At 55.6% G+C, this 20,985-nt stretch overlaps 13 protein-coding genes across 13 annotated transcripts; 5 read left to right on the forward strand and 8 right to left on the reverse strand.

The window, feature by feature from the left end:
* Positions 1-1,023: 1,023 nt before the first annotated feature.
* Positions 1,024-2,018, reverse strand: PG997_002590 (uncharacterized protein; the record flags this gene model as incomplete). The annotated part of the gene is made up of 2 exons (XM_066806905.1): positions 1,024-1,829; positions 1,865-2,018. 2 exons carry the CDS (start codon positions 2,016-2,018, stop codon positions 1,024-1,026), a joined length of 960 nt encoding a protein of 319 aa, XP_066670523.1.
* A 1,332-nt stretch (positions 2,019-3,350) lies between these two features.
* PG997_002591 (uncharacterized protein) lies at positions 3,351-4,012 on the forward strand (the record flags this gene model as incomplete). The annotated part of the gene is made up of 2 exons (XM_066806906.1): positions 3,351-3,648; positions 3,744-4,012. The coding sequence occupies 2 exons, from the start codon at positions 3,351-3,353 to the stop codon at positions 4,010-4,012; spliced, it is 567 nt and encodes a 188-aa protein (XP_066670524.1).
* Positions 4,013-4,661: 649 nt separating this feature from the next.
* On the reverse strand, positions 4,662-5,288 carry PG997_002592 (uncharacterized protein; the record flags this gene model as incomplete). Its single annotated transcript, XM_066806907.1, is given in 3 exon segments — positions 4,662-4,667; positions 4,687-5,107; positions 5,125-5,288. 3 exon segments carry the CDS (start codon positions 5,286-5,288, stop codon positions 4,662-4,664), a joined length of 591 nt encoding a protein of 196 aa, XP_066670525.1.
* A 403-nt stretch (positions 5,289-5,691) lies between these two features.
* On the reverse strand, positions 5,692-6,744 carry PG997_002593 (uncharacterized protein; the record flags this gene model as incomplete). The annotated part of the gene is made up of 2 exons (XM_066806908.1): positions 5,692-5,934; positions 6,031-6,744. 2 exons carry the CDS (start codon positions 6,742-6,744, stop codon positions 5,692-5,694), a joined length of 957 nt encoding a protein of 318 aa, XP_066670526.1.
* A 1,598-nt stretch (positions 6,745-8,342) lies between these two features.
* PG997_002594 (uncharacterized protein) lies at positions 8,343-10,022 on the forward strand (the record flags this gene model as incomplete). Its single annotated transcript, XM_066806909.1, has 4 exons — positions 8,343-8,595; positions 8,667-9,330; positions 9,414-9,801; positions 9,849-10,022. The coding sequence occupies 4 exons, from the start codon at positions 8,343-8,345 to the stop codon at positions 10,020-10,022; spliced, it is 1,479 nt and encodes a 492-aa protein (XP_066670527.1).
* Positions 10,023-10,654: 632 nt separating this feature from the next.
* PG997_002595 (uncharacterized protein) lies at positions 10,655-11,429 on the forward strand (the record flags this gene model as incomplete). The annotated part of the gene is made up of 2 exons (XM_066806910.1): positions 10,655-11,114; positions 11,197-11,429. 2 exons carry the CDS (start codon positions 10,655-10,657, stop codon positions 11,427-11,429), a joined length of 693 nt encoding a protein of 230 aa, XP_066670528.1.
* A 386-nt stretch (positions 11,430-11,815) lies between these two features.
* Positions 11,816-12,457, forward strand: PG997_002596 (uncharacterized protein; the record flags this gene model as incomplete). The annotated part of the gene is made up of 1 exon (XM_066806911.1): positions 11,816-12,457. One exon carries the CDS (start codon positions 11,816-11,818, stop codon positions 12,455-12,457), a length of 642 nt encoding a protein of 213 aa, XP_066670529.1.
* Positions 12,458-13,295: 838 nt separating this feature from the next.
* On the reverse strand, positions 13,296-13,650 carry PG997_002597 (uncharacterized protein; the record flags this gene model as incomplete). Its single annotated transcript, XM_066806912.1, has 2 exons — positions 13,296-13,350; positions 13,442-13,650. 2 exons carry the CDS (start codon positions 13,648-13,650, stop codon positions 13,296-13,298), a joined length of 264 nt encoding a protein of 87 aa, XP_066670530.1.
* A 261-nt stretch (positions 13,651-13,911) lies between these two features.
* PG997_002598 (uncharacterized protein) lies at positions 13,912-15,640 on the forward strand (the record flags this gene model as incomplete). Its single annotated transcript, XM_066806913.1, has 5 exons — positions 13,912-14,012; positions 14,074-14,734; positions 14,790-14,841; positions 14,901-15,379; positions 15,461-15,640. The coding sequence occupies 5 exons, from the start codon at positions 13,912-13,914 to the stop codon at positions 15,638-15,640; spliced, it is 1,473 nt and encodes a 490-aa protein (XP_066670531.1).
* A 252-nt stretch (positions 15,641-15,892) lies between these two features.
* Positions 15,893-16,641, reverse strand: PG997_002599 (uncharacterized protein; the record flags this gene model as incomplete). Its single annotated transcript, XM_066806914.1, has 2 exons — positions 15,893-16,478; positions 16,553-16,641. The coding sequence occupies 2 exons, from the start codon at positions 16,639-16,641 to the stop codon at positions 15,893-15,895; spliced, it is 675 nt and encodes a 224-aa protein (XP_066670532.1).
* Positions 16,642-17,811: 1,170 nt separating this feature from the next.
* PG997_002600 (uncharacterized protein) lies at positions 17,812-18,681 on the reverse strand (the record flags this gene model as incomplete). The annotated part of the gene is made up of 1 exon (XM_066806915.1): positions 17,812-18,681. The coding sequence occupies one exon, from the start codon at positions 18,679-18,681 to the stop codon at positions 17,812-17,814; it is 870 nt and encodes a 289-aa protein (XP_066670533.1).
* A 45-nt stretch (positions 18,682-18,726) lies between these two features.
* PG997_002601 (uncharacterized protein) lies at positions 18,727-19,350 on the reverse strand (the record flags this gene model as incomplete). The annotated part of the gene is made up of 1 exon (XM_066806916.1): positions 18,727-19,350. One exon carries the CDS (start codon positions 19,348-19,350, stop codon positions 18,727-18,729), a length of 624 nt encoding a protein of 207 aa, XP_066670534.1.
* Positions 19,351-19,503: 153 nt separating this feature from the next.
* On the reverse strand, positions 19,504-20,019 carry PG997_002602 (Jerky protein-like protein; the record flags this gene model as incomplete). Its single annotated transcript, XM_066806917.1, has 1 exon — positions 19,504-20,019. The coding sequence occupies one exon, from the start codon at positions 20,017-20,019 to the stop codon at positions 19,504-19,506; it is 516 nt and encodes a 171-aa protein (XP_066670535.1).
* Positions 20,020-20,985: the final 966 nt, after the last annotated feature.

Raw genomic sequence — 20,985 nt, forward strand, 5'->3', positions numbered from 1 at the left:
AGTACCTCTCCCTGGCTTTGTTGACTGCACTCTTGACATAGTCGTATTGCGTCATCACCGGGCGATAGTATGGGTGGCGATACGTGCCGCATTGTAGTCCTGTATAGGAGATTTGAGTGGACCGACTAAAAATAGGTCAGGACTGGATATGCAATATAGATGGGTGGCATGTATCCACGGAGAACTGCTGTGCCGTACAGTCGGGATGCAACTCCAAACGATGGCTGGGCTCATGAACATGAGCAGGCGGTGGGAAGCGTCGATCCCAACTAAAACCACCCGGAATCGTTACATAGGAGACCCGGCGTGGCGGTTCCCACGGCATCTGAGCGCTAGATATTGCATTCTGGCCTGTGGAGTACGTACTACGCCTCTGGTATCTTTAACGGCGTAGTTACTGTGCCGCACGAAAAGTGTCGCTCTGCCTTTTGGGGTTAGGAACATGAGGTTCCTGGGTTGCAGATCTGTATTTGCTCTGGCGCGATCACAACCCTTGCTAGCGTAATCCTCCAGGTCCCGCAAGAAGCCCCCCACCAGCTGGCCAACAAGGGATCAACGTGTGAGACCTAGATTGCTCTAAGTGCTGTAATTTGACATCCAACGCAGACTTGACTATTCTGGCCTACATTTCTCTATTGCGGGGAAGAGGCTAGCCGTTGCTGTTGCGACTGGTACGACGCTCACTTGTGCGAAAAAGTGTCCTGTGAACGACAGTTGAGATCAGGCTGCGTGGTGAAGTACCAAATGTAAAAGTCAAACATATACGACTAACACTATTTTTTTTATCTCTAGGTGCTCATCCAGTCAGTACGACAGGTGCATGCTAAATTCTAGTGGCATTAAAAAACATTGCATCTTCGATCCTAAGAACATAATGAAAGCTAGTTTATTCTACTGCGTATGAACATCGTAGGATGTGTGCCACAGGCCCCTCTGCCGACGTTGCCTACTGCTTTCTCCCTATGTTGTCTTCTGCGAAGGCCCCTAAATTGACGAGAAATCCAAGTGATTGCCATGCCCAACCTAAGTGTTGCACTTGTTGACGTCCTCATAGTTCTCCCCAAACTTGTTTTTCTCGGGAATAATGCGGAACTGCACCGTCGTCCCCGAGCTGCCCATGCCAATCGCCCCGATGTAGTCCCCAAACCGGTCCTTCCCCTCGTCCGCCCGCTTCGCCCAGTCGTCCGCGATGCCGCTGGTGGCGATTTCGACGGCTTGCGGGCTGGGGAACACGTCGGGGTTGCCCCGCTCACGCACCTGGTAGCTGATCTTGAAGCCGGGACTTCCGCCTCGCTTGCCCAAGGCGCTGGCCATGGTCTTCTTCTGTCGGGGCACGACGTGGACGTGGCCGGTGCCGTCGCCGAAGGCGGTGAAGCGGTAGTCTGCTGTTGGGCTACCGTTTTTCTCGGCCAGGCCCCGGATGTCGAAGGCGTACCCCTTGGCGGCACCGTCAGCACTGGCATCACGACGAGCATTCCGAAGCGAGCGGACGTCAGAGACAGACTCAAGCGTAGCCCCGCTAGCCACGAGATCCCCCGCCACACGAGCCCGCAGTCTTCGCGCCTCAATCATCTTGCTATTCCCCGTCTTCGTGGGCAGCTCCGCCGCCTCGGCCCCGTTCCGCGGCGAGTCCTGGCCGGAGTTAATCTCGTTGACCATGACGCGCAGCCCCGCGGCGACCCCTACGGCCGCGCTGCCCGAACAGCGCTGGAAGCCGAGCTGGTGGCAGACGCCCCAGGCGCCGACGGGCCACTGGGCGCCCTGGGCCAGGGCCTGCCACCACCAGCCCGGCGTCGCGGAGACGGTGCTGACGAGCTTGTCGTAGAAGACTTGGCACTCGTGCAGGACGCCGCTCAGCTCCGACGGGGGATGCCGTAGTCGCGCTGGTAGAGCTGGACGGACGTTGTGGTTGTTGTCTCGTCGTGGCGGACGGCTAGGTCTGCGCTGCCGGGGCGGGCCACGGCGGCTTGGACGCCTGCGAGGAGGACGCTTAGGTAGAGGAGTTGGTTTGGCTGCATGGTGGTGGGTGGTGTAAGGTTGACGATAGAAAATGGTCTCTGTACGATGGATTGTACTTGGATGGAATCTTTTGTTTCTTGAAATTGATATTTTGAAACGAGAAAAGCAAGTTGCTTGTGAAGTAGTATCACTGCCAAACAGATATCCCGTTCTAGATTCGTGGGATCGCGGAGTTCAAGACGCTCAACAAAAGATGCTGCACTGTATCAGTTATGGACTTCACTGCCATGGTGACTTTTTTCCAGTGCCCAACTAATTCGCAGGGGCGTCGTAGGCCAAGGGGCAGATCGTTGCCCTATTGCGGAGGTTTCCCACAGAGCTGAGGACCGACCCAACGCATCATGGATCTATACAGAAATTGAAAATAGACTGGAGTCCTTGACTGAAAGGAATTATGGGGCAGTCTGGGGCAGATGGATATAGCCACAAGTGCCAGATAACCTTAACAGGAAATCGGGCTCTTGTGGCCCTTGCGGCACAGCAACGCGACCTACGACGAGATCGTCAACAATACGGCAAAGCAAACCCACGAACCGAATTGGTCACTGCGGCACAGCAGGCACAAACCGATTTGACGTCGTGATGACTTCCGCCAAGCAGCCTTCAAGCACCGCAACATGAATGTTTTCGCTGTACCCACACTTTATCTTTGGTAACTGTAGGAATGTACACAGGCTACGTATAGCCACAAAGACCTGTGCCGCAAATAGTCGCAGTCAAAATGTGGATTTACCAGGCTAATCGTAGAAGTTATAGGAGCTCATCTCCACAATAGCGGCAAAGTCTATACCGTGGTTTGCAGAATTGCAATGGTTAACGAGGTTTGCGTATACACCACCACTCCCTTCACACCGACACTAAACTCTATCCTGAATTGTTCCACAGGGTGTTTGATCCCATAGAGGTCGGCCCTCCCAAATACCTAAATTTAGTTGACCTTGCCGATGATCTGATCCTCACAGCCTCACAGTACTTGACTATCGTGATATCCATACTCTGGTGGCAATAGGACGGATTGGTAAAATTGGAGATTGTTAATATCTGTGCCGCAACATGATGACTAGACACTGCCCACGTCGTCTTGGCGGTGCAAAGGTTGGCAATCTCCATGTTCTGACTATAGTGATGTTTATGATGGATCTTGAACGGTTTCTTTCTGGGATCAATCATCAGGCAGCGAGTATAATTATTCGGACTCTCGCATTTGTCTTCTCATCTCATCACTCCAACAAACCAACAGCACAAAGATATCGCATCACCTTTCAACCACAACCATCAACCCCACTCTACTACTTACTTATCCTACTTATTCACTTATACCATCACTCATCATGCGTTCCTCCGCCGTTCTCTCCATCGTCGCCCTGACCTCCTCGGCCCTTGCCAGTGTGGTCCAGCCGCGTGTCGACCATTCCATGGACGGCGTCTACAACACCAAGGGCCGCATCGGCGGCGACAAGCGATCCGTCGACGACGCAGTCGATGTGGTCGAGACCGTCGCCAACAACGGTACTGACCATCCGGTGCTGCAAGCTCGGAAGTGGACCACTACCTGCCACGAGAAGCACGGCCACAAAGTCATGCTCTACGGCCCCTTCGTCCGAGACGCCATGGACGAAGTGAAGAGAGGTAAGTTTTCCGTTACATCTCCAGCTGTCTCTCCCTAAACTTCCTATTCCCACCCAATCCCAACCCTTTCTTGCTAACCTGAACCGAAACAACAGTCTGCGCCGCCTACCCCGACTCCTGCCGCCAGGAGACGGTCTGGAGCATCAAGGGTGATGTGGTCGCCTACTTCTGCTACTGGGGCGGCAAGGACGTGTACAACCCGACCAACTTCGACAACGCCTGGAACGGCGTCCAGAAGTCGTGCGGCAAGGTCAACCTCGCGGGCGAGATCGGCGAGGACAGCTCCGCGTACGGCGTCACCAACCACGAGCAGTTCGGGTGGTGCGGGTTCCCCGTCAACTACAAGCTGCCGGCGGCGAAATAAAATAAGATGCTGCAGTTTACTAGCTACGCTCTGGTCACTGCCGTTCTATGAGTAAGAGGATAGGAGGTATTATGCAGCTCGATGGGTTGAAGTCAAGGGAGTGGGGGTCGCAGGGCTTGTGGCTATTGGGTGAAAAGTAGAGAGCATGGTGTTGAGAAGTTGATGATCTTCGTAATTACATTTGTACATTCATTTACATTCATTCGGACTGAACTCCGTCTCGCTTCAGTTGGAACGTGCCTGATCATTGATTACATTGTCCCAACACATGTTGGATTTCCCACACATGGCTAAAGCGCAGGTATGCAGTAACTTAGGTGGCAAAGCATGTCCCTAATTCTTGACCCGCACCTGTATAAGCAGGGATGAGCCGCGCGTGTTTAAGATGTAGCTAGACTCAAGACTTCAGATTTCCAAGTCAAGGGACGCCGTTGGATGAACCCCAAAATTCAGGATATTGGGCCTGCGGCCTATCAATCCTCAAGGGGATTCCGCCCCCCGGCACTTTCTCTCTCTTCCTCATTACCCTCTCTTCAAATTTATTCACCACACTCGTCATAGAATGGACAAAGAGGTAGAACTGGAGTCGCTTCAGGTCCTCGAACATGGTCTTTCGCTCGCGTAATATGTAAGCAGTCTTTATTCATCATCATTGCTCCGGTTGTTGAACGTACCTCGATTTGCTTCAGATCTCGATGCATCTGGTCCCGACCCACGTGCCGTCCATGCGGGTCGAAGAGGATGTCGTCAACCACGTTCTTCCCGAGCTTCGGGAGCCGGTCGCCCAAGCGCGCCTTGATCACCAGCGTCTTCATCCGCGGGAAGTCGACGGCCTCCAGCATCGACTCGGCCGTCTCCTCGTACGGCGTCTTCCTGACCTCTTTCTTGGCGCTCCGGAGCGTGCGCGGCGAGCCCGTGAACACCAGGGGGCCGCGCTCGATGTACTGCGCGTACAACTGGCGGCGTTCCGGGGCGATGTGCCAGAACTGGCTGGTGAGGCACTGGTCCGTCCGCGTCTGGGTCGGGTGGCGCCACAGGAGCGGGATGACGGTCGTGAACCAGAGGTGGTTGACGCGGGCCAGGGGGCGAACATGGCTATCTTCACATCGAACCGGACACCGGGGGTGTCGACATAGTCGGTACGCGCGAAGAGGTCTTTCTTGTGGGAATAGGGCGTGGCTTGGACGTTTTCATAGATGTAGGATACGATCAGCGTGACTAGTTCCGGGATGGACAACACGTGCTTCCCGGTGCTTGAGAGAGGGTAAGTCGACATCGTTGGGGGTAGTGCAGATAAGAATGTCGAAGATACATAGACCAAAGGGAAGAACGAGAGATAACCCTAATTATTTGTATTGTCCAAATTGCTTTGCCATTCCTCATTAATCATACCAGCCAAACCCCATCTGGTGCCAAACAGGTAAATGATCTCCCTCCCCAAGCACAAATCAGATTGTGTAAACATGCTCAAAGTATGTTTCGTTGCAAGTCTGCAATGTAAAGTCAGTTGTCAAGATAGGAAAAATATTTGTACCATATTGAGCAAGCAACTCACATCATTATTTCTCATTTCATTGAGCAAAAATTCAGGCTGCCATCTAGACCAAGCAGACAAAGACCACCCGAGTCCATGTCTCACATCTCTGGCAAGCTTTACTCTCAACAGCCTAGTATCAGGCTCAAGACGCAAGTGCAAAAGCACGATCTTGACCAGCGAGAGACATGAAACAGCCATGAAGGGTATCTGGCTTCTTGGCCTCGGGTAATGCGCGATCAAAGAAGACCTTGAAGGGGGTGATGTTGTCCGGATCTGACTGTAGCTTTCTCCTCTCCCACGATTCGAGCCACCGCAGATAAATGGGGTTCATTTCGCCCAGGTATAGGGTGGAAGGTGTAAGCCGTCTGAGGTTTGGAAACAGTTCCTTAAATTTCCAAGTATCCACTGTAAGCTATACTGGCACCTGCTCTTTGTCAAGTTTCGTGACAAAAGGAGAATACATCCTCCACTTGGAACTTACCGGAATTATAAGTAGAATCTTTTCCATGTCTGCTACTACTACGATGGGCCTGTCCCCGGAAGTAGTCTTATAGCTAGCGGAGTGAAGAAGAATAGCTTCTACCCTATTACGCCCGAGCCGAGGGAAGAACTTACGGCCACTACGGCCAGAATGCCGAATGACCAAGCCCTTCAGGCAAGGAAAATCAACGTTGGACAGCATAAAGGCAGGACACTCTCCTTCATTCTGTCCGGGTGTCTCCACGGGGACCGTTTCGATCCCACAGACCTCGATGTACTGCGCGTACATGTTGCGACGGGTCGGAGCTATGCGCTGGAATAGGGTGGTGAGACTGGGGTCGCTGCGCGTAATGCACGTCTGTCGCCATAAGCGCGGCACGGCCAGCCCGAACCACATGTGGCTGAGGCAGGCGAGGGGGCCCAGGGCACGCCGCTTGATCTCGAATATAGGGGCTGGGTTGTCCTGTATGAAATCGATGAAGCCCAACAGGTTGGGGTCCAGACTGTGTCGGGCGTGGATATCTTGATCGATCATGTCGACGATCAGCGCCGCGATTTCGGGAGACGCAAGGCCCGCTGCGCGGCGCTGTTGTTTGGTGATGCGGCCGGCTCCAAAGTGACTATGAGGTAAGCATGAGTAATGGGCGCTTAAGAACTGGTCAGGAGATGAATTGGGCTTACTCGCAGTTCCTATCATTTGTTGTTGCTGATCCATCTGGTTGCCTACTCCGTTCTGGCCAATTGCATTAGAATCACGCGAACAAATGTTTGCGGGCAGAAATCAGCAGGCACAAATCTTTGCCAGCTTACTTGCTGTACCCTAGACTCCCATCCATATGCCTGGATAACGTGCATGTATTTGACTGATCAACGCTGAAGGACACCACAGTTATCGACGCAAAGAGGGTGACGATGGGATATTTAGCGTGCAAGAGTATGATGGTATATGTACTTAAGGTGACAGGTAACAAGCCCAAAGACCATCATATCATCTTCTTTTCATCATAGTTTCTGGCTGACTTGTTTGCCCGAACATTCGGGGGTACGCAGAAGGATTGAGCAAGCCGACCCTGTTCTACGGAGAACTCCCGGCTAACCAGTGCCACGGTTCGTATTCGACATTGGATACCGGCCCTTCTGTGCCTGCTGCTGCTGCCACTCTACCAGCCACTCAAGGCATCGCCAGAGTTGACTCGGGTAGGTTCCTCTCGACGTGCATCATGTAAGTGACAGCAAGCCTGGGTGTTAGAGGCGAAATAGCAAAGTTATACGAAGGAGGCTGGTTGGAGGGCGTATGAAGGCCATAAAGCGCATCGCAGGCACACATTAGCACGGTCGCGTGTCAGAACCACGGTTCCTGCAGCCAGGCAAAGAGGCCATACGAAAAACGTTCTCCGTATCAGAAACTTCGGCTGCGCATATCTGCAGCGACACGACTTGGGGATGGCATTGGCGTTGGTGGCGCTGGAGTCCTGCCACCCAGGACGGCTCAACGGTGATAGGCGATATGTTGTGGCTGTCATCTTGCTGTCAGTTGCAAGTTTCCCAACTACTTTGGATCTCTCCATGCAAACCAGCGAGACTTTGTAGCGGGCCTGCAGTATCAAGAAGGCATAAACTTGGTCCTGGAGTGGCGTCTTGTGAAGTCAAGATAGAGTGCCGCTAGTGAAACCGCCGTCCGAACCATGAGACCCTCTCAATTTGATACCGTTCCGAAAGATTTGAGGGGTCCGAACTGCTCTTTGGCCATCGTTTTCGTACCTTTATTGGATCTGAGCATTTCTCTCGTGCATCGCAGATATGGGACCGTCGTCTCAGACTCGGATGCCTGCCGGGAACGCCGAACGTGTGTTCCCGAGATGTTTCGAACCATCCGCGTCGCGTGGGGATGGAGCCAGACCCGGACAGAAGGGGTTGATCTAGGGCGCCATCGTGGTTTTAAATTACGAAAGAGTTGGAGCTAGGAAAACCCCCGGCCCCTGGCACGCTGGGAGCTGGCAGGCCGATTACTTTAGGCTCAACACAACATGTTGTTACCAATGTTTCCAAACACTGCAATGCCGGACTCAAACGACGCCCCCTCTCTAACTCTCTAACCGATGACTTCAATGAGTCCAACCCCCCGGCCCCCCGGCCTCTTTTTCGCATTCATGTCGCACCACCCACTGACAGCCCAATACCACCCTCCACCGCAGCCACCCGGCAACTCGGAAGTTTTCCTAAAAAGGACCCTGACCCTTTAGCCATGGCGCGCCCTAGAATTAGGATCTCACTGCGTCGATTCTCGTGCCACCACCCCCCTCACTGGCCAAAATGAAGGAATACACGCTGCTCGATTGGTTGACCGTCGGCGCCTACGTAGCTGTCGCATTATTGGTCGCGTATCTGGCCCGCATCAACTACTTGCTGAAAGGGACTCCCGAAGAGGTGCAGAAGCTCACGGATTCGCCATGGCAGCCCGCAAAACTGAAGGAGATCTATGAGAAGCTTCGCACACATCCTGTCGACTACACGGCCAACTTGCCGCCAAGGCAAAGTCGACGATACATCGTGACTGGAGGATCTGGTAAGCCGCTTGTCTGATGACACGACACTTTCTCTTCATATGAGTTCAATCTCTTCTAACCCTTGCATCAGGTCTCGTCGGAGGCTTCATCGTCCTCCAACTCTTGGCCCGGGGCACCCCGCCCCAGAGCATCCGCATCATCGACATCCGCAAAACGGAGCGCAGCGACTTCAAGACCGGGCCCGCCACCAAAGTCGGCTTCGTGCAGACCGACATCACGTCCCGAGAGTCGGTCCGCGCCGCCTTCGGCCGCGAATGGCACCCGTCCGTGTCGCGCCTGCCGCTGACCGTCTTCCACACGGCCGCCGTCATCATCCCGTCCGACCGGTCCAAGTTCGTGTACGCGTTCCCCGAGCGCGTCAACGTGGCCGGCACCCAGAACGTCCTGGACGCGGCGGAGGCGGCGGGGGCCGATATCGTTAGCGTGACGTCGTCGGCGTCCATCGCGATCCGGCCAATTGAGCCGTTCGTGGGGCTGGGGCGGTTGTTGCTCGGGGAGTGGCCGCGGTACTTTTGGCAGGTGCTTGACTGTCGCGACTTCTTTGGGAAGCCGTTACGGCCCCACGAGGAATTCTTTGGGAATTACCCGGCGACCAAGGCGGTGGCGGAGCGGGCGGTCTGCGCGGCGAGCCGGGACGGGTTCCGGACGGGGTGTATACGGCCTGCCAATGGCGTCTATGGGAGCCCCGCGGATAACATCTTGGGCGACCCTCTCGCTCGGGCCGTCATGCCAACGTAAGTTTTTGTATCGACCCATCTTCGCCTGTCCCTGCGTCCAACGTCGCGAGCAATACTGACTAGCAGACGATGCATAAAAGATGGGCCACGCACATCGTGCAAAGCTTCGTCCACGGCGCCAACGTCGCCGTCGCGCACCTGCACCACGAAGCCGCCCTCCTGCGGCCCGACTGTCCCCAAGCAGGGCGCCCCTTCGTTGTCACGGACCCCAACCCGCCCATCGCGTACGACCACATGTACACGGCGATCCGGACGCTCTCGATCCACCCGTTCATGGTCCTGCCGCTGCCGCCGGCCGTCATGCTGCTGATGGCCCACGCCATCGAGTGGTGGTCGGTCCTACCCTACAAGTTCCCCAGCCTCAAGGGGGTAATCCCCGCCGTCCGTGGCGATGCGCGGTACCTGAAGCCGGGGCTGTTCTCCATCTGCACGCACCTGGTCGCGACAAATGATGAGGCGGCGCGGCCGGTGAGTGAGGGGGGTTGGGGTATAAGGGCGTGGTGACGACGATGGAGGGTATGGTGCAGGAGATCCTCGAGTGGAATGTTGAGCACGCGGGCGAGAATGGACAAGGGTACATTGCCAGGAAGGCATATACCACCTCGGTGTCGCTGGCGGATCATATCCAGAAATTGGGGACGCTGAGCAACACCATCACGACGTCGGGGCGGTATACTTCGGAGGAGTAATTTGTTGCAATGAGGAGGGAGTGGTCAGATGTACGAACTTGTCGCGCGGGTTGAGAAACGGATCGGAGTACGATGCGATATGTAGTCATGATTTGGTATTGGATCTTCGTAATGATAATGCTGTACGCAACGATGTTCTTTTACATGGTTTAAGCCGAGGACCGAGGACCGCTGGTGCCTCATGGCGCTAACCGTTCCCAGATCGTGTTAGCGGCGTGTAAGTCCATTCTGGTTCATGCCCATCATTCGTGGATTGATGATGACGATAGCCAAGCTTTTGAAAGGAGGCAATTAGACACGATTCACCAACATCTCAATGCAGCTACCGTATAAACAACTGCAACTAGCCTAGGGGGAGAACCTGGGGTATCATACTAATAATGCAGCCGGGGTTGCGATGGGTCCGTAGGAGGGGTGGTATGGGCCAACGTAGGCCTTACGCGGCCCGAGCCCCGAGCTCTGCGCCGCGATATGGCATCGGACTTGCCCGATAAAACAGGCAACAGTATGACCTAGACCACAGCTCGAGGCGACTATATAGTCCGCCCTCCCCTTGTCAGATGCCACACCACAAATGCTCGACAGTTCTTTAACATCGAGATTTTTACTTAGCATCAACCCCATAAGCAAACATGGCCGACGCAACACCCGCCGCTGTCGAGAGCAGCGGAAAGAAGGACAGGATCCCCTGGAAAATCGAAACCCCTACACCGGCTGATGTGTCCGATATCGTCGACGTCCAGTGGAACGCCTGGACCTCGGAGCGCATGCAGTCGCTCTTCCCGCACACCGCCTCAGGCCGCGTCTACTCGGAGCGTGACCACCTGCTCAACGTAACGGGGCAACCTAAGCGCCCCGGCAGCGATAAGCCGGAGCCGAAGACGACGATGCGGGTCGTTCGCGACGTCGGTACCGGCAAGGTGGTGGCTTTTGCCGTGTGGCGCCACATGCGGCCGGGCGACGATTGGGGCTGGCAAGCGTGCTGGTCCGAGTTTGATGATATCCCTGATATCAAGTTGGAGACGGTGGAGGAGATCTTTGGGCCGTCGCGGAGGGTGCAGGGGTTGCTTATGGATGGGAGGGAGCATTTGAGTAAGTACTTGCCCACCTAGCAAACCTGAGCAGGATCTCGCTGCGTTTGATAATCCTCGCTTCTTACTCGCTCCATGCACAGTGCTCGAGGCCCTGGCCACACTGGACACGCACCGCGCCCGGGGTATCGGCACCGCCCTCGTGGAATGGGGCAATGCCTACGCCGACGAGCGCGGGCTGCCGTCGTTTCTGCTCGCGAGTCCACTGGGGAAGGCTGTGTACGAGAAGGTTGGGTTCGCGGTGGAGGATGTGTCGCATCTCACTGACGAGAAGCCGTTCTCGGTCCCCATGGTCCGGCCTGGGAAGCGGGAGTAGTTGGAGAAGGAGGAGGCGGGTGGTGTGAGGCCGCAGGCATGCTAGGATCGGTGATGAGACATGATTTCGTGTTGTGTTATATTCACTGTGTCCTGGCTTATGGATCACCCAACTTCGCAGACATCACAAACTTTCAGCAAAGCCAGGAACCATGAAGACGGAAATAACGCACGCAAACCTTATCGATCTTGTTAACAATGGAGATACAAACTCATAATGGAGAAAGGGAAAATTGAACTGAGTAGCCAATGTTCTGTTCCTATATTAATTGACTGCGAGTAAAGTAAACCTCCTTCGTCTCCTTTTGCCGCACACTACGACTCGTCTATACGCCGTTCGACACCCACCCTTACCCCCAGCGCCCCCTCGCAATATCACCTCCAACAATGTCTTGCGCACCTTCCTCCTCCACCAAGAGCGCCGTGCAGCGAGCGCTCGGCATTGCCGATATCGTCTCCATGGTCGTCGATCTCATCTACGACGACCTCCAGCTCCTCCTCAGCGATCACCACCGCTGCGGCTGTTGCCCCATCTGGCCGGAAAAGAAAAGGGCCCTCGCCCCGCTCGCCTGCGTCAACCGCCTCTGGTTCGCCATGGCGATCCCCGTGCTTTGGCGCCAGCCCTGCCAGACGAAAGGCGACCCCTGCCTCGGCCGCCTGTTGTGGCACATTGCGCCCGCGCGCCGCAACCTGTACGCGAAGCACGTAAAGGCCGGCGCCGTGCAAACGTTCCGCAGGAAGCCAACGGTGCCGGTACGGATGCCAAGGGGCGTTCGCGTTGACCCCGAGCAGGAGCGGCGGAGATTGGAAGAGGAGGCCATCGGGACGATGCTGGCAGGAGTGGACTTCCCCAAGCTGGAGTGCCTGACCATCCGGGATACCGCGTATAACCGCATCCCCCAGCTCGGCAGCCAGAATGTGAAGCTCGTGCTCTTGAAGCCTCACATCGAAGAAGATGGGACGCCTGGCATCCGTGTCAAAGACATTGAGCCGGTGCTGGGACAACTCCCAGTACGTCACCGCCACTGAATCTCCCGCCCCCCTTTCCCCCATTGGATTAATTAACGAATGCTTAGCTAACTATATATTATCTGAACTTCTAGGCACAGTTCCCCGGCCTGAAAAGAATCGAGGCTTCCTCCGCGTACCCGACCATTGTCGATTCGCTGGAGAAATTTGTGGCGACGGCGAAGGAGCCACTGCCACCATTGAACAGCGATGCACCTTTTTCCGGCGAAAACGGCTGGAGCAGCTTGTTTCATATATATAGGCCGAACCGCAGCGCGCTGGTCTATAGAAAGTTTGGCCGCGATCTTTGAATACCCCGGCACTAGTACGGGCTTCGCCTGTTTGGGTATGCGAGTACATAAATGGAACAGGAAGCATGAACCAGCATGGGAGTCGAACCGGGGTGGGGGGATTGTTTCTTGTTTTGATTACGCTTAGTTCTAATCAGGCATCCTACGCACAATATACTCGTGCAAGAGGAATCTTAATATGCAACATATTTACCAGGTGAGCAGAAACGAGTGCATGTAAGGTGAACATTGTACCTGCACCACGCTGAACAAGCCGCCCGCCGCGTCGGAGCCGTCGAGATAGGCGCTCGACCGGGCCGTCTACTAGTTCGCTAATCGACTGATTCTTCCCAGTGGCTTATTGTTAGATTAGCTTACGCCGCGAAACGGGACTTTGCTGGTGTTTGCGGCTGTAAGGAGCTGCAGTTGGTAAAGAGCTCGTTGTCCTGCATATCTCGGTAGCGCAATGCCAAGAATCCCATCTGTATGGTCATGCGTAAACGAGCTGGCTAAGATTCGGGTTAATGAGGGCTTAGAAGCTCTTCTCCTTCCCGACGCGCCACATTGTATTAACAAAGGGCGTCGTACTCCCGGTAAGCTGCAGGGAAGTCGTCTCTCTCCGTACTGTTTGTATTCATCAAGTTTCAGCCTCCTCGATTCAATGATGTAATTATCACCCTCCCTAACGAACTTCCTTGCATAGAAAATCACTTACCTTGAGACATCGTATCTGCGGTTTGCCTCCATTTTCCCAGATTGCTTCTGCAAGGGCCGCGGCACCCGTGTGGCTTGGCAGCCCGCGATAGCACAATCAGAAGGTGGTTTTTCGTGCTTATCCCTTGGCGGCTTGGCAAACTCCAACCCGGCCGACTCGACCTTCCTCATCCAGGTCGCGGACCCGCTACCAGTGCCGTCGGTCCCCATGATTTGGACAGCGCCCAGGCCTCGGCAGAGTGCGCCGCATCGCATTGGCCAGTCAGAGAGCAAATAAAACTGATATCGAATATTCCAGGGCCCTGGTTCAAGTCATGTATGACGACCACAGCTATCGCGCGGTATATATTAGGCACCAGTCCCGTTTGACCCTTTACCTGTTTCCGACACCTACGCTTCCTCGGTCACTGCTCATCTTCATATCCAAGTAGCTGAATCTTTGCCTGCACCACGGCCAAGATGAGGAACACCATGGCCATCGCAGCGATGTTGCCCCTGGCTACCTGCGTCACGGGCGCCTACAAAGTCATGGTGGAATCCGAGAAGCTCCAAGCCGACATGGAAACCGAAGGGTAATACAGCCCATGCCAATCAATCCATCCGTCAACCCCAATTGCTAACAATCTCCTAAAGTCTGATGTCCCATCTCGAATCCCTCAACGCCATCGCCCTCGCCCACGGCGGCAACCGCGCCTTCGGCCTGCCCGGCTACGCCGCCTCGGTCGACTACGTCTACGGCCTGGTGTCGCAGTACCCCGGCGCCAAGGCGTGGAAGCAGGACCTGCCAGGTCTGTACAACTCGGTCGAGAGCATCGAGTTCAAAGTCGACAACTCTTCGATCTACGTCTACGGGCTGACGTACTCGCCCTCGACGAGCGCGGAAGGCATCATGGCGGAGCTGGTCCTGGGCCCCGAGGGCGCGGCGGGGTGTGACGCGGCTGGGTATGAGGGCATCGACGTCGCGGACAAGATCGTGCTGATCCAGCGGTTCCGCTGTCCGACGGGCGGGACGCTCGCGGGCCGCGTCAAGCCCGCCAAGGCGGCGGGCGCGGCGGCGGTCATTGTGTATAACGATACCCCCGCCAAGGTCACGGGCGGCACGCTCAGCGCGCCGAGTGAGGACCTTGCGCCTTGCGGGTACATCAACGAGGCCGACGGGCTGGCCCTCAAGGAACTCATCGCGGGCGGGGAGTCGGTCACGGCGCACTTCCAGCAGACGCAGACGATTGAGACGAGGACCACGCAGAACGTGATCCTTGAACTTGAGGGAGGTGACGAGGAGAACGTGATCATGGTAAGCAGATCGTATTCCATGTTTAGTTGAAGTTCTAGTCTGACAGAACACCTAGCTTGGTGCACATCTCGACAGTGTTCAAGCCGGTCCAGGTATCAACGATGATGGTAAGTGCGCTTGGACAGTCCCCCAAGTCGAGATCAAAAGGCTCATCCTCATCATCTAGGCTCCGGAACTAGCTTGCTCCTCGAGCTCTCCAAAGCCCTGTCCAAGTACCAGACCAAGAACAAAGTCCGCTTCGCCTGGTGGGCCGCCGAGGAGAACGGCCTGGTGGGGTCTAAATACTACTGCGCGAACCTGGCGACGGCCGACGTGGACCGGCTGGTGGCCTACCTCAACTTCGACATGGTGTCCAAGGGCTACTTCGGCGTCGCCGACACCGACGGCAGCACGCACGGGTCCGTCGCGCCGCCCGGGTCCGAGGTGATCGAGAAGATCTGGGTCGAGCACTTCGAGGGGCAGGGCCACGAGGTCACGCCCGCGGTGCTGACCAATGGGAGCGATTATGCGGCGTTCTGGCAGGTCCTCAATAAGCCGTTTGGGTTCCTCCATACGGGAACCGGGCAGGCGCAGGATCCGTGCTATCACCAGGAGTGCGATACCATTGAGAATCCGGACCCGGAGACGCTCACAGTCAATGCCAAGGTAAGTCGACAAATCATGAAAAAGCTGTTACCGCTGTTGCGGTTATGCATCCAATACGTCGCGCTAACGAGATCTTTGCAGGCCGCTGCCCACATGCTTGCCACCCTCTCCATGGACGGGACGGAGCTCATCCCCAAGGCCCCCGTCAACGCCTCCATGTTCGAGAACGTTAGGGCGAGGTCGGTGGGGCCGGATGTGATCATGATTGAGGAGCTGGAAGCACTGGGCGAGCGACATCTTGGATGTGGCCATGAGGTTTAAAGTATAGGTCTCACTCATTGAGACGCTTAGCTAGTACTGTGTAGCTATTCGAACAGTGCTCTTATCTCTGTCTCAGGTTTTGATATACTTAATTACTTACAAACTGGAGCCCCAGTCACGTCCAATACTAAGCCCAACCAACTGATCTCCCTCCTTCCTAAAAGTCATCATCATCATCTGCAGCATCAGCCATGCCCTCCTCATACGCCTCCTCCTCCGCGTTGGAAACGGCCCCAGCGATCAAGGCCCCGCCTAGAGACCCGCACCGACACCCAGCGCCGCCCCGCCCATAGCGCCCATGCCCTTCTTGCCCGGCTCAGGCGCGCCCTGCTGGTACTGCTGCTGATACTGGGGCGCAGGGGCGCCGTAGTAGCCGCCCTGGGGCGGCTGGCCGTAGTACGGTTGCGGCTGCTGCATTGGTGGGGGTGGCCCGCCGTAGTACCCCTGTTGCTGGGGTGGAGGCGAGCTGTAGTATCCTTGCTGCTGCTGTGGCTGTTGTTGTTGCTGTTGGGGGAAGGCGTTCTTGGTCTTTTCTTGAAAGGTCCCGACGATCTTGTTGAAGAAACTGCCCTTCTCTTTTGGTGCCTTTTCGCCGGAGTAGGCCGGCGATGGGGGAGCGGCGCCGGGTCTGGTGGCCAGATCGACAGCGGGTGCTGCCTGCTCTACGAACTCCCGCTCGGCTGTCGGTTTCTCGGCGGCAGCCTCACTGGGGGCAGTTGGCTTCTCGGCGGTAGCCTGGCTCGGGGGTGGACCGGATGGTACCGGCGCGTTAGGGTCCTCGGCCGGAGATGTGGGCTTGTCCCATTGCGACTTTTTCGTGTATAGGTTGACGTAGAACCTAGTTATAACATATGTGACAGCTCCAGAACAAAAGGCAGGAAGAGGGAGAGAAATGTGCAGCGACCAACTTACCATGCTTGGTATTGTTCGTTCCAGCGGGACGTCCAGCCCTCGGGGACGACTGGTGGGGGTGGGCCGGCGGGAGGTGCGTAGTCAGTCATGGTGGGTTTTGGTAGAGTAGTAGGGTGGTTACTGGTGTAATATGTAGCGTATGACTCAAGTTAAATCTGAGTTGGGAGGAACTGATACGACAAGAATCTGGGTTAGTTATGGTACATATACTCATCTACGAGATTGCACAACCCCCATACAGTGAAGTCACTCTGCCACCGCGTCAAGTAAATATCGCCATCCGGAGATCCTAATAAGGCTATTGCTTGCGTTTGGGTGGCTGTGTCCAGATTTCGTGCCCATCATTTGCGCTCCGGGCGTGTGTCGGGGTTTGTATCGTTGAACGCCGCCGTCCTCTTGTAGGTGGGACTCACTATGAACCATACGACTAAGACCTACCCTAGATTCGATTTGCTGATGCGAGAACGGTTTGAGTTACTGGGTGGTGAATGAAGGTGTTTTAGGTGGGCTAATCTCGGCGCCGCGGGTCCGATAAACCCGCACACCTTGCTCGGTGCCGGAGAGGCCCGAACCCCGGATCCCAAGGGTATGGATACTTGGGATACGTAATTGATACCCGCATGTGCCGAAGTACATTTTTAGCTAGATCAATAATTACACAGGAGCGGAATCAATACAGATGATGAAAACCAAATATCTCCTACCCTAGACCTGTGTTCGCCACGAGGACAGCTACCTTGGGCAATTAGGAAGACCCGTTTACGGTCATATACTAAAAAAGGGTTCAGTACGCACTACCGGTATACTTTCCAACCAAATGGAATGAAAACGGAAGCCGTCCCTGGGGTCGGGACCCGGCGGTGGGATGACAGCTCTTGGGTTTAATCGTGGAGTTTCGCGAGAGTAATATACGCTAGTTGGCAGGTTCGGCGTTGCTCCAGAAATAGCATCCACCTGCTACTGGTATAGTCACTGCGCCTTTGCGACTTCAGTTGTCTTATGTATCGACTATTCTCCTCTAACCATTAGCACGCCGCATGTAACAACCGTATCGGGATTGCGGAAGCCTGGAAGATGAAATCTGCCTTGCGAGCTGCATCTATAATGCTGCCCTTTAATGCCGTGACATATAATCCGCAAATGAGATATCGAATATTACATACACGCTTGGTGGGTCCTTGGGAGAGGCAAATGACATGTCCAATTAAATCGTATTTTAGTTGCTCTGTTATTTCCCCAAGGGGTGGGATTGTTCCGCGTCACTCGGCACCTGATCCCAGTAGATCAGAAGGACTCGACAGACGAATATGATACACTCGCGACTGTATTCTCCGCAACCACTTCTTATCTTCCTCCAGGTTCTGCGGTATCTCGGCCGTTGTAAGTTCTTCAATCTGCTGGTCCATAATGTCGGCACTTCCCAGGGAATCCAAAAGGAGCTGCATGGCCACCCGCTGTCGCTCCTCCCGGTCCTCTAGATTTTCGACATTTCGCGCTTTCCGCCGCAATTGCAGATATTTATACATCTTGGCGGTGACATGTACGGACGTATCCCCTTTACGATTGTGAACATCGGCCCGCGCGCCGCGGCTGAGCAGGAGGCGCACGGTGGTGATCCGGTCCACGCTGCATAGCGCCGCGTGGAGCGGGGTGTCGCCGTAATCGTCTCCTGCATCGCACGGGTCCGCACCATGGTCCAGGAAGAACTGCACAGCTGGGTCGAAGCACGACGAATCGTAAGCAGACATTGGCGGTTTGCAAAATCGTGCTGCGAGGGCCAGGGCTGTCATGCCGCGTGTGCCGCGCTCGTTGACCCCGTTGTACGGCAGCAAAGCCTTGATTGTCTCGATAGCGCGGTGCGTGACCTCTACGTCACTCATCGGTTCCAACCACTGCCGGTGGCCCGGAAAGAGCCCTATGGCGGCCCAAGGGAGCGCCTGTTGCCCCTGGCTGTCGCGCTGACGTGCCATCACGGGACCCTCGGGCCTCTCCAGGAATAACTGCGCCGCATCGAGATTATGGTGGCGGCTGGCGATCTGCAAAAGAGTCTTGCCTTGACCATATGAATGTGAGGAGTATACAGCAAGAGGGCTGACATCGGTTCCCTCCTCGATAAGGTGCCCGATCATGGGCGGCCGAGCTCGACCAACTGCTAAACTCAGGGTGGTTTCGACTCAGGCACCTTCTTGCCTCTCTGCCTTTGTTCCTCCTTGTTGCAAATGAACCTCGTCCTCGGGGCAGCAGATCAAGTCACGGGCATTGACCCCTGCTGCCAAGAGAAGCTCGATAATCTCCCCAGACCTTTCTACCCATGCCTCACGGGCAACATCGCCTCTGATACCATCAGAGAGTCGTCGGCATGCCGTGAGAATAGGCGTCCAGCCGCCGCCGCCGTGGTCTTGCTGGTGGATATCCACCGCTGGCCGGCTTATTAAGAACCGCAAAACCTCAAGCTGTCCCTGTTCAATCGCACGGTGCAGAAGATACCGGTACCATGGCGTGGGCTCCGAAGGATCACACCACTCGCGCTGATCGCCGTCACGGTGGTCTTCGTACTTCAACAAGGCTTCGAAGACGCGGACGCTCCCATGCCTGACCGCGACCTCCCAAGGCGTTCCATCGTCGCGACAGTAAGCATGAACATAGGGTAGCGTGCGATTGTGGACAAAGCAGTGCGATGCGTGGAGGTATTCTTCGAATGCAGCTGCGTCGTCCCTGTTGATTATGCTGTAGAACTTGCCGTCCGGGTCTTCAGGTCCTACGCAGTTACAGCGCCATGTGTAGCAAGGTGATGACATGACCACGTTCTCTGGGCTATGTACAAAGAAAGCGCCTGGTTGAAATGCGACAGACTGTCAGTAGATGTGTGCCGCGACAGGTGGAGGTCCAACTCCAAGTTAAATACACAGTTTTCTAAATGCGAAATCCACCTGCAGATATACCGAGGCTTCCTAATACAGGCACTGGGCCCCGATTATATCGGCTCGATTTTGATCAACTGCTGGCCCTTCTGCAGCCTTCTTTTTCGGCCTCTTCCTTGGCCGGCCCTCCCTTACATCGGCTTGGACCTGCCTGATATCTGCCAACGATACGAAGCCCTCATTGGGGTCCTCATCGACCTTCCTTCTCTTTTGAGCCCTCGTCTTCTCCAGATCGGCCTCTAGACCGGCTTTTTCATACTCCAGCCGGCCGATTCGAGAGGTCAAATCGTCGATACTCTTCCCGAACTTCGCCCACAGGAGCTGGCGTGTTGAATCACCGCCGACGACGTCCTTCCCGAGGTAGGCAACTCCGAGATCTTTTAACTGCCGGCCGGTCTTAGGTGTCTCGATCCTTCCGAGCTCCGGTTCCGGCGGCCGGCTCGCCTCCTCGGCCGCTAAGGCCTCGTCGACGGCTCGGAGCGTGGCGGACCTCCGGAGCCGGTTGTTCATCGGCTTCTGGATGTTGACGGGCCAGAGCCCGGTCATGGACCAGCCCTTGGCGATGTGTGTAGGTGATAAGCCGATCTTCCGGGCCCTAGCCCAGGCTTGCAGGAAGTCCCTTTTCCGGACGTAGCTGTTATTGGAGAGAGTACACGCCAACTCCAGCTCTCGCCGGAACCTCCTCTTTAGGTGGGCGAAACAGCCTATATCTAAGGGCTGGAGGATGTGGCTACTGTGGGGGGTAGGTAGAGAAGCTAGACTTTAGCCTCTAAGGCCGCTAACATGAATTCCTCGGTAATGTGACTGCCGTGGCCATCTGAGATAAGGAGTCTCTATTGTAGAGGGTTAACCGGCTGGGTCTGGGGGATAAAGATCTTTTTAAGCCACTTAACGGCGATAGGGTTGGAAGTCTAGCCCTTGGGGAGGCCTTAAACGCCCAGTCCTCATAGGGGGCGTTGATTTCATCATTATCGACGGGGAACTACTGTTGCTGGACCGACTGGCCCTTAAAGATCACTAATGGGGGAGAGCATCGCCGACGGCGTTAATGGTCTCCAAAACGGTGGCCCATTCGCGATTAGCCGAGTTATTCGTTATTAGACTCTTAATTCTGGCCGGTCCGATGACGAAGGAGCCCCCTCGATCGTCATAGAAGTTCCCACCTCATCGGCGTTGAATTGTAGATGTGGTGGGATCCTTGCGATCTGTGGGCTGGTGAGCCGGTCAAAGAATAGCTGCACGGCCCCGTCCGATGTACATGCGAGACGCCGGAAGTCCATCGCTCGAGACCGCACGGACTTCACTGCCTTATAACGACGCAGAAATCGGAGTAGCCACTTCGATCCGAGGGTGTGAGGGTCACCCTTCGCGATCAGGAGGCGTTGGGCGTACATACGGAACAGCCGGTGCGTCGGTGCGTACCCCAAACCAGCCTGAAAAAGGGCTCAGTAGGCCAAAAAACGCTCCTCAGCACGCGTAAACAGCTGCCGGTCCTCATCGGACTCCTGCCGG

Source organism: Apiospora hydei (genome assembly GCF_038363865.1).
Source record: "Apiospora hydei strain CBS 114990 chromosome Unknown utg000004l_segment0_segment0, whole genome shotgun sequence".
NCBI classification, from domain to species: Eukaryota; Fungi; Ascomycota; class Sordariomycetes; order Amphisphaeriales; family Apiosporaceae; genus Apiospora; species Apiospora hydei.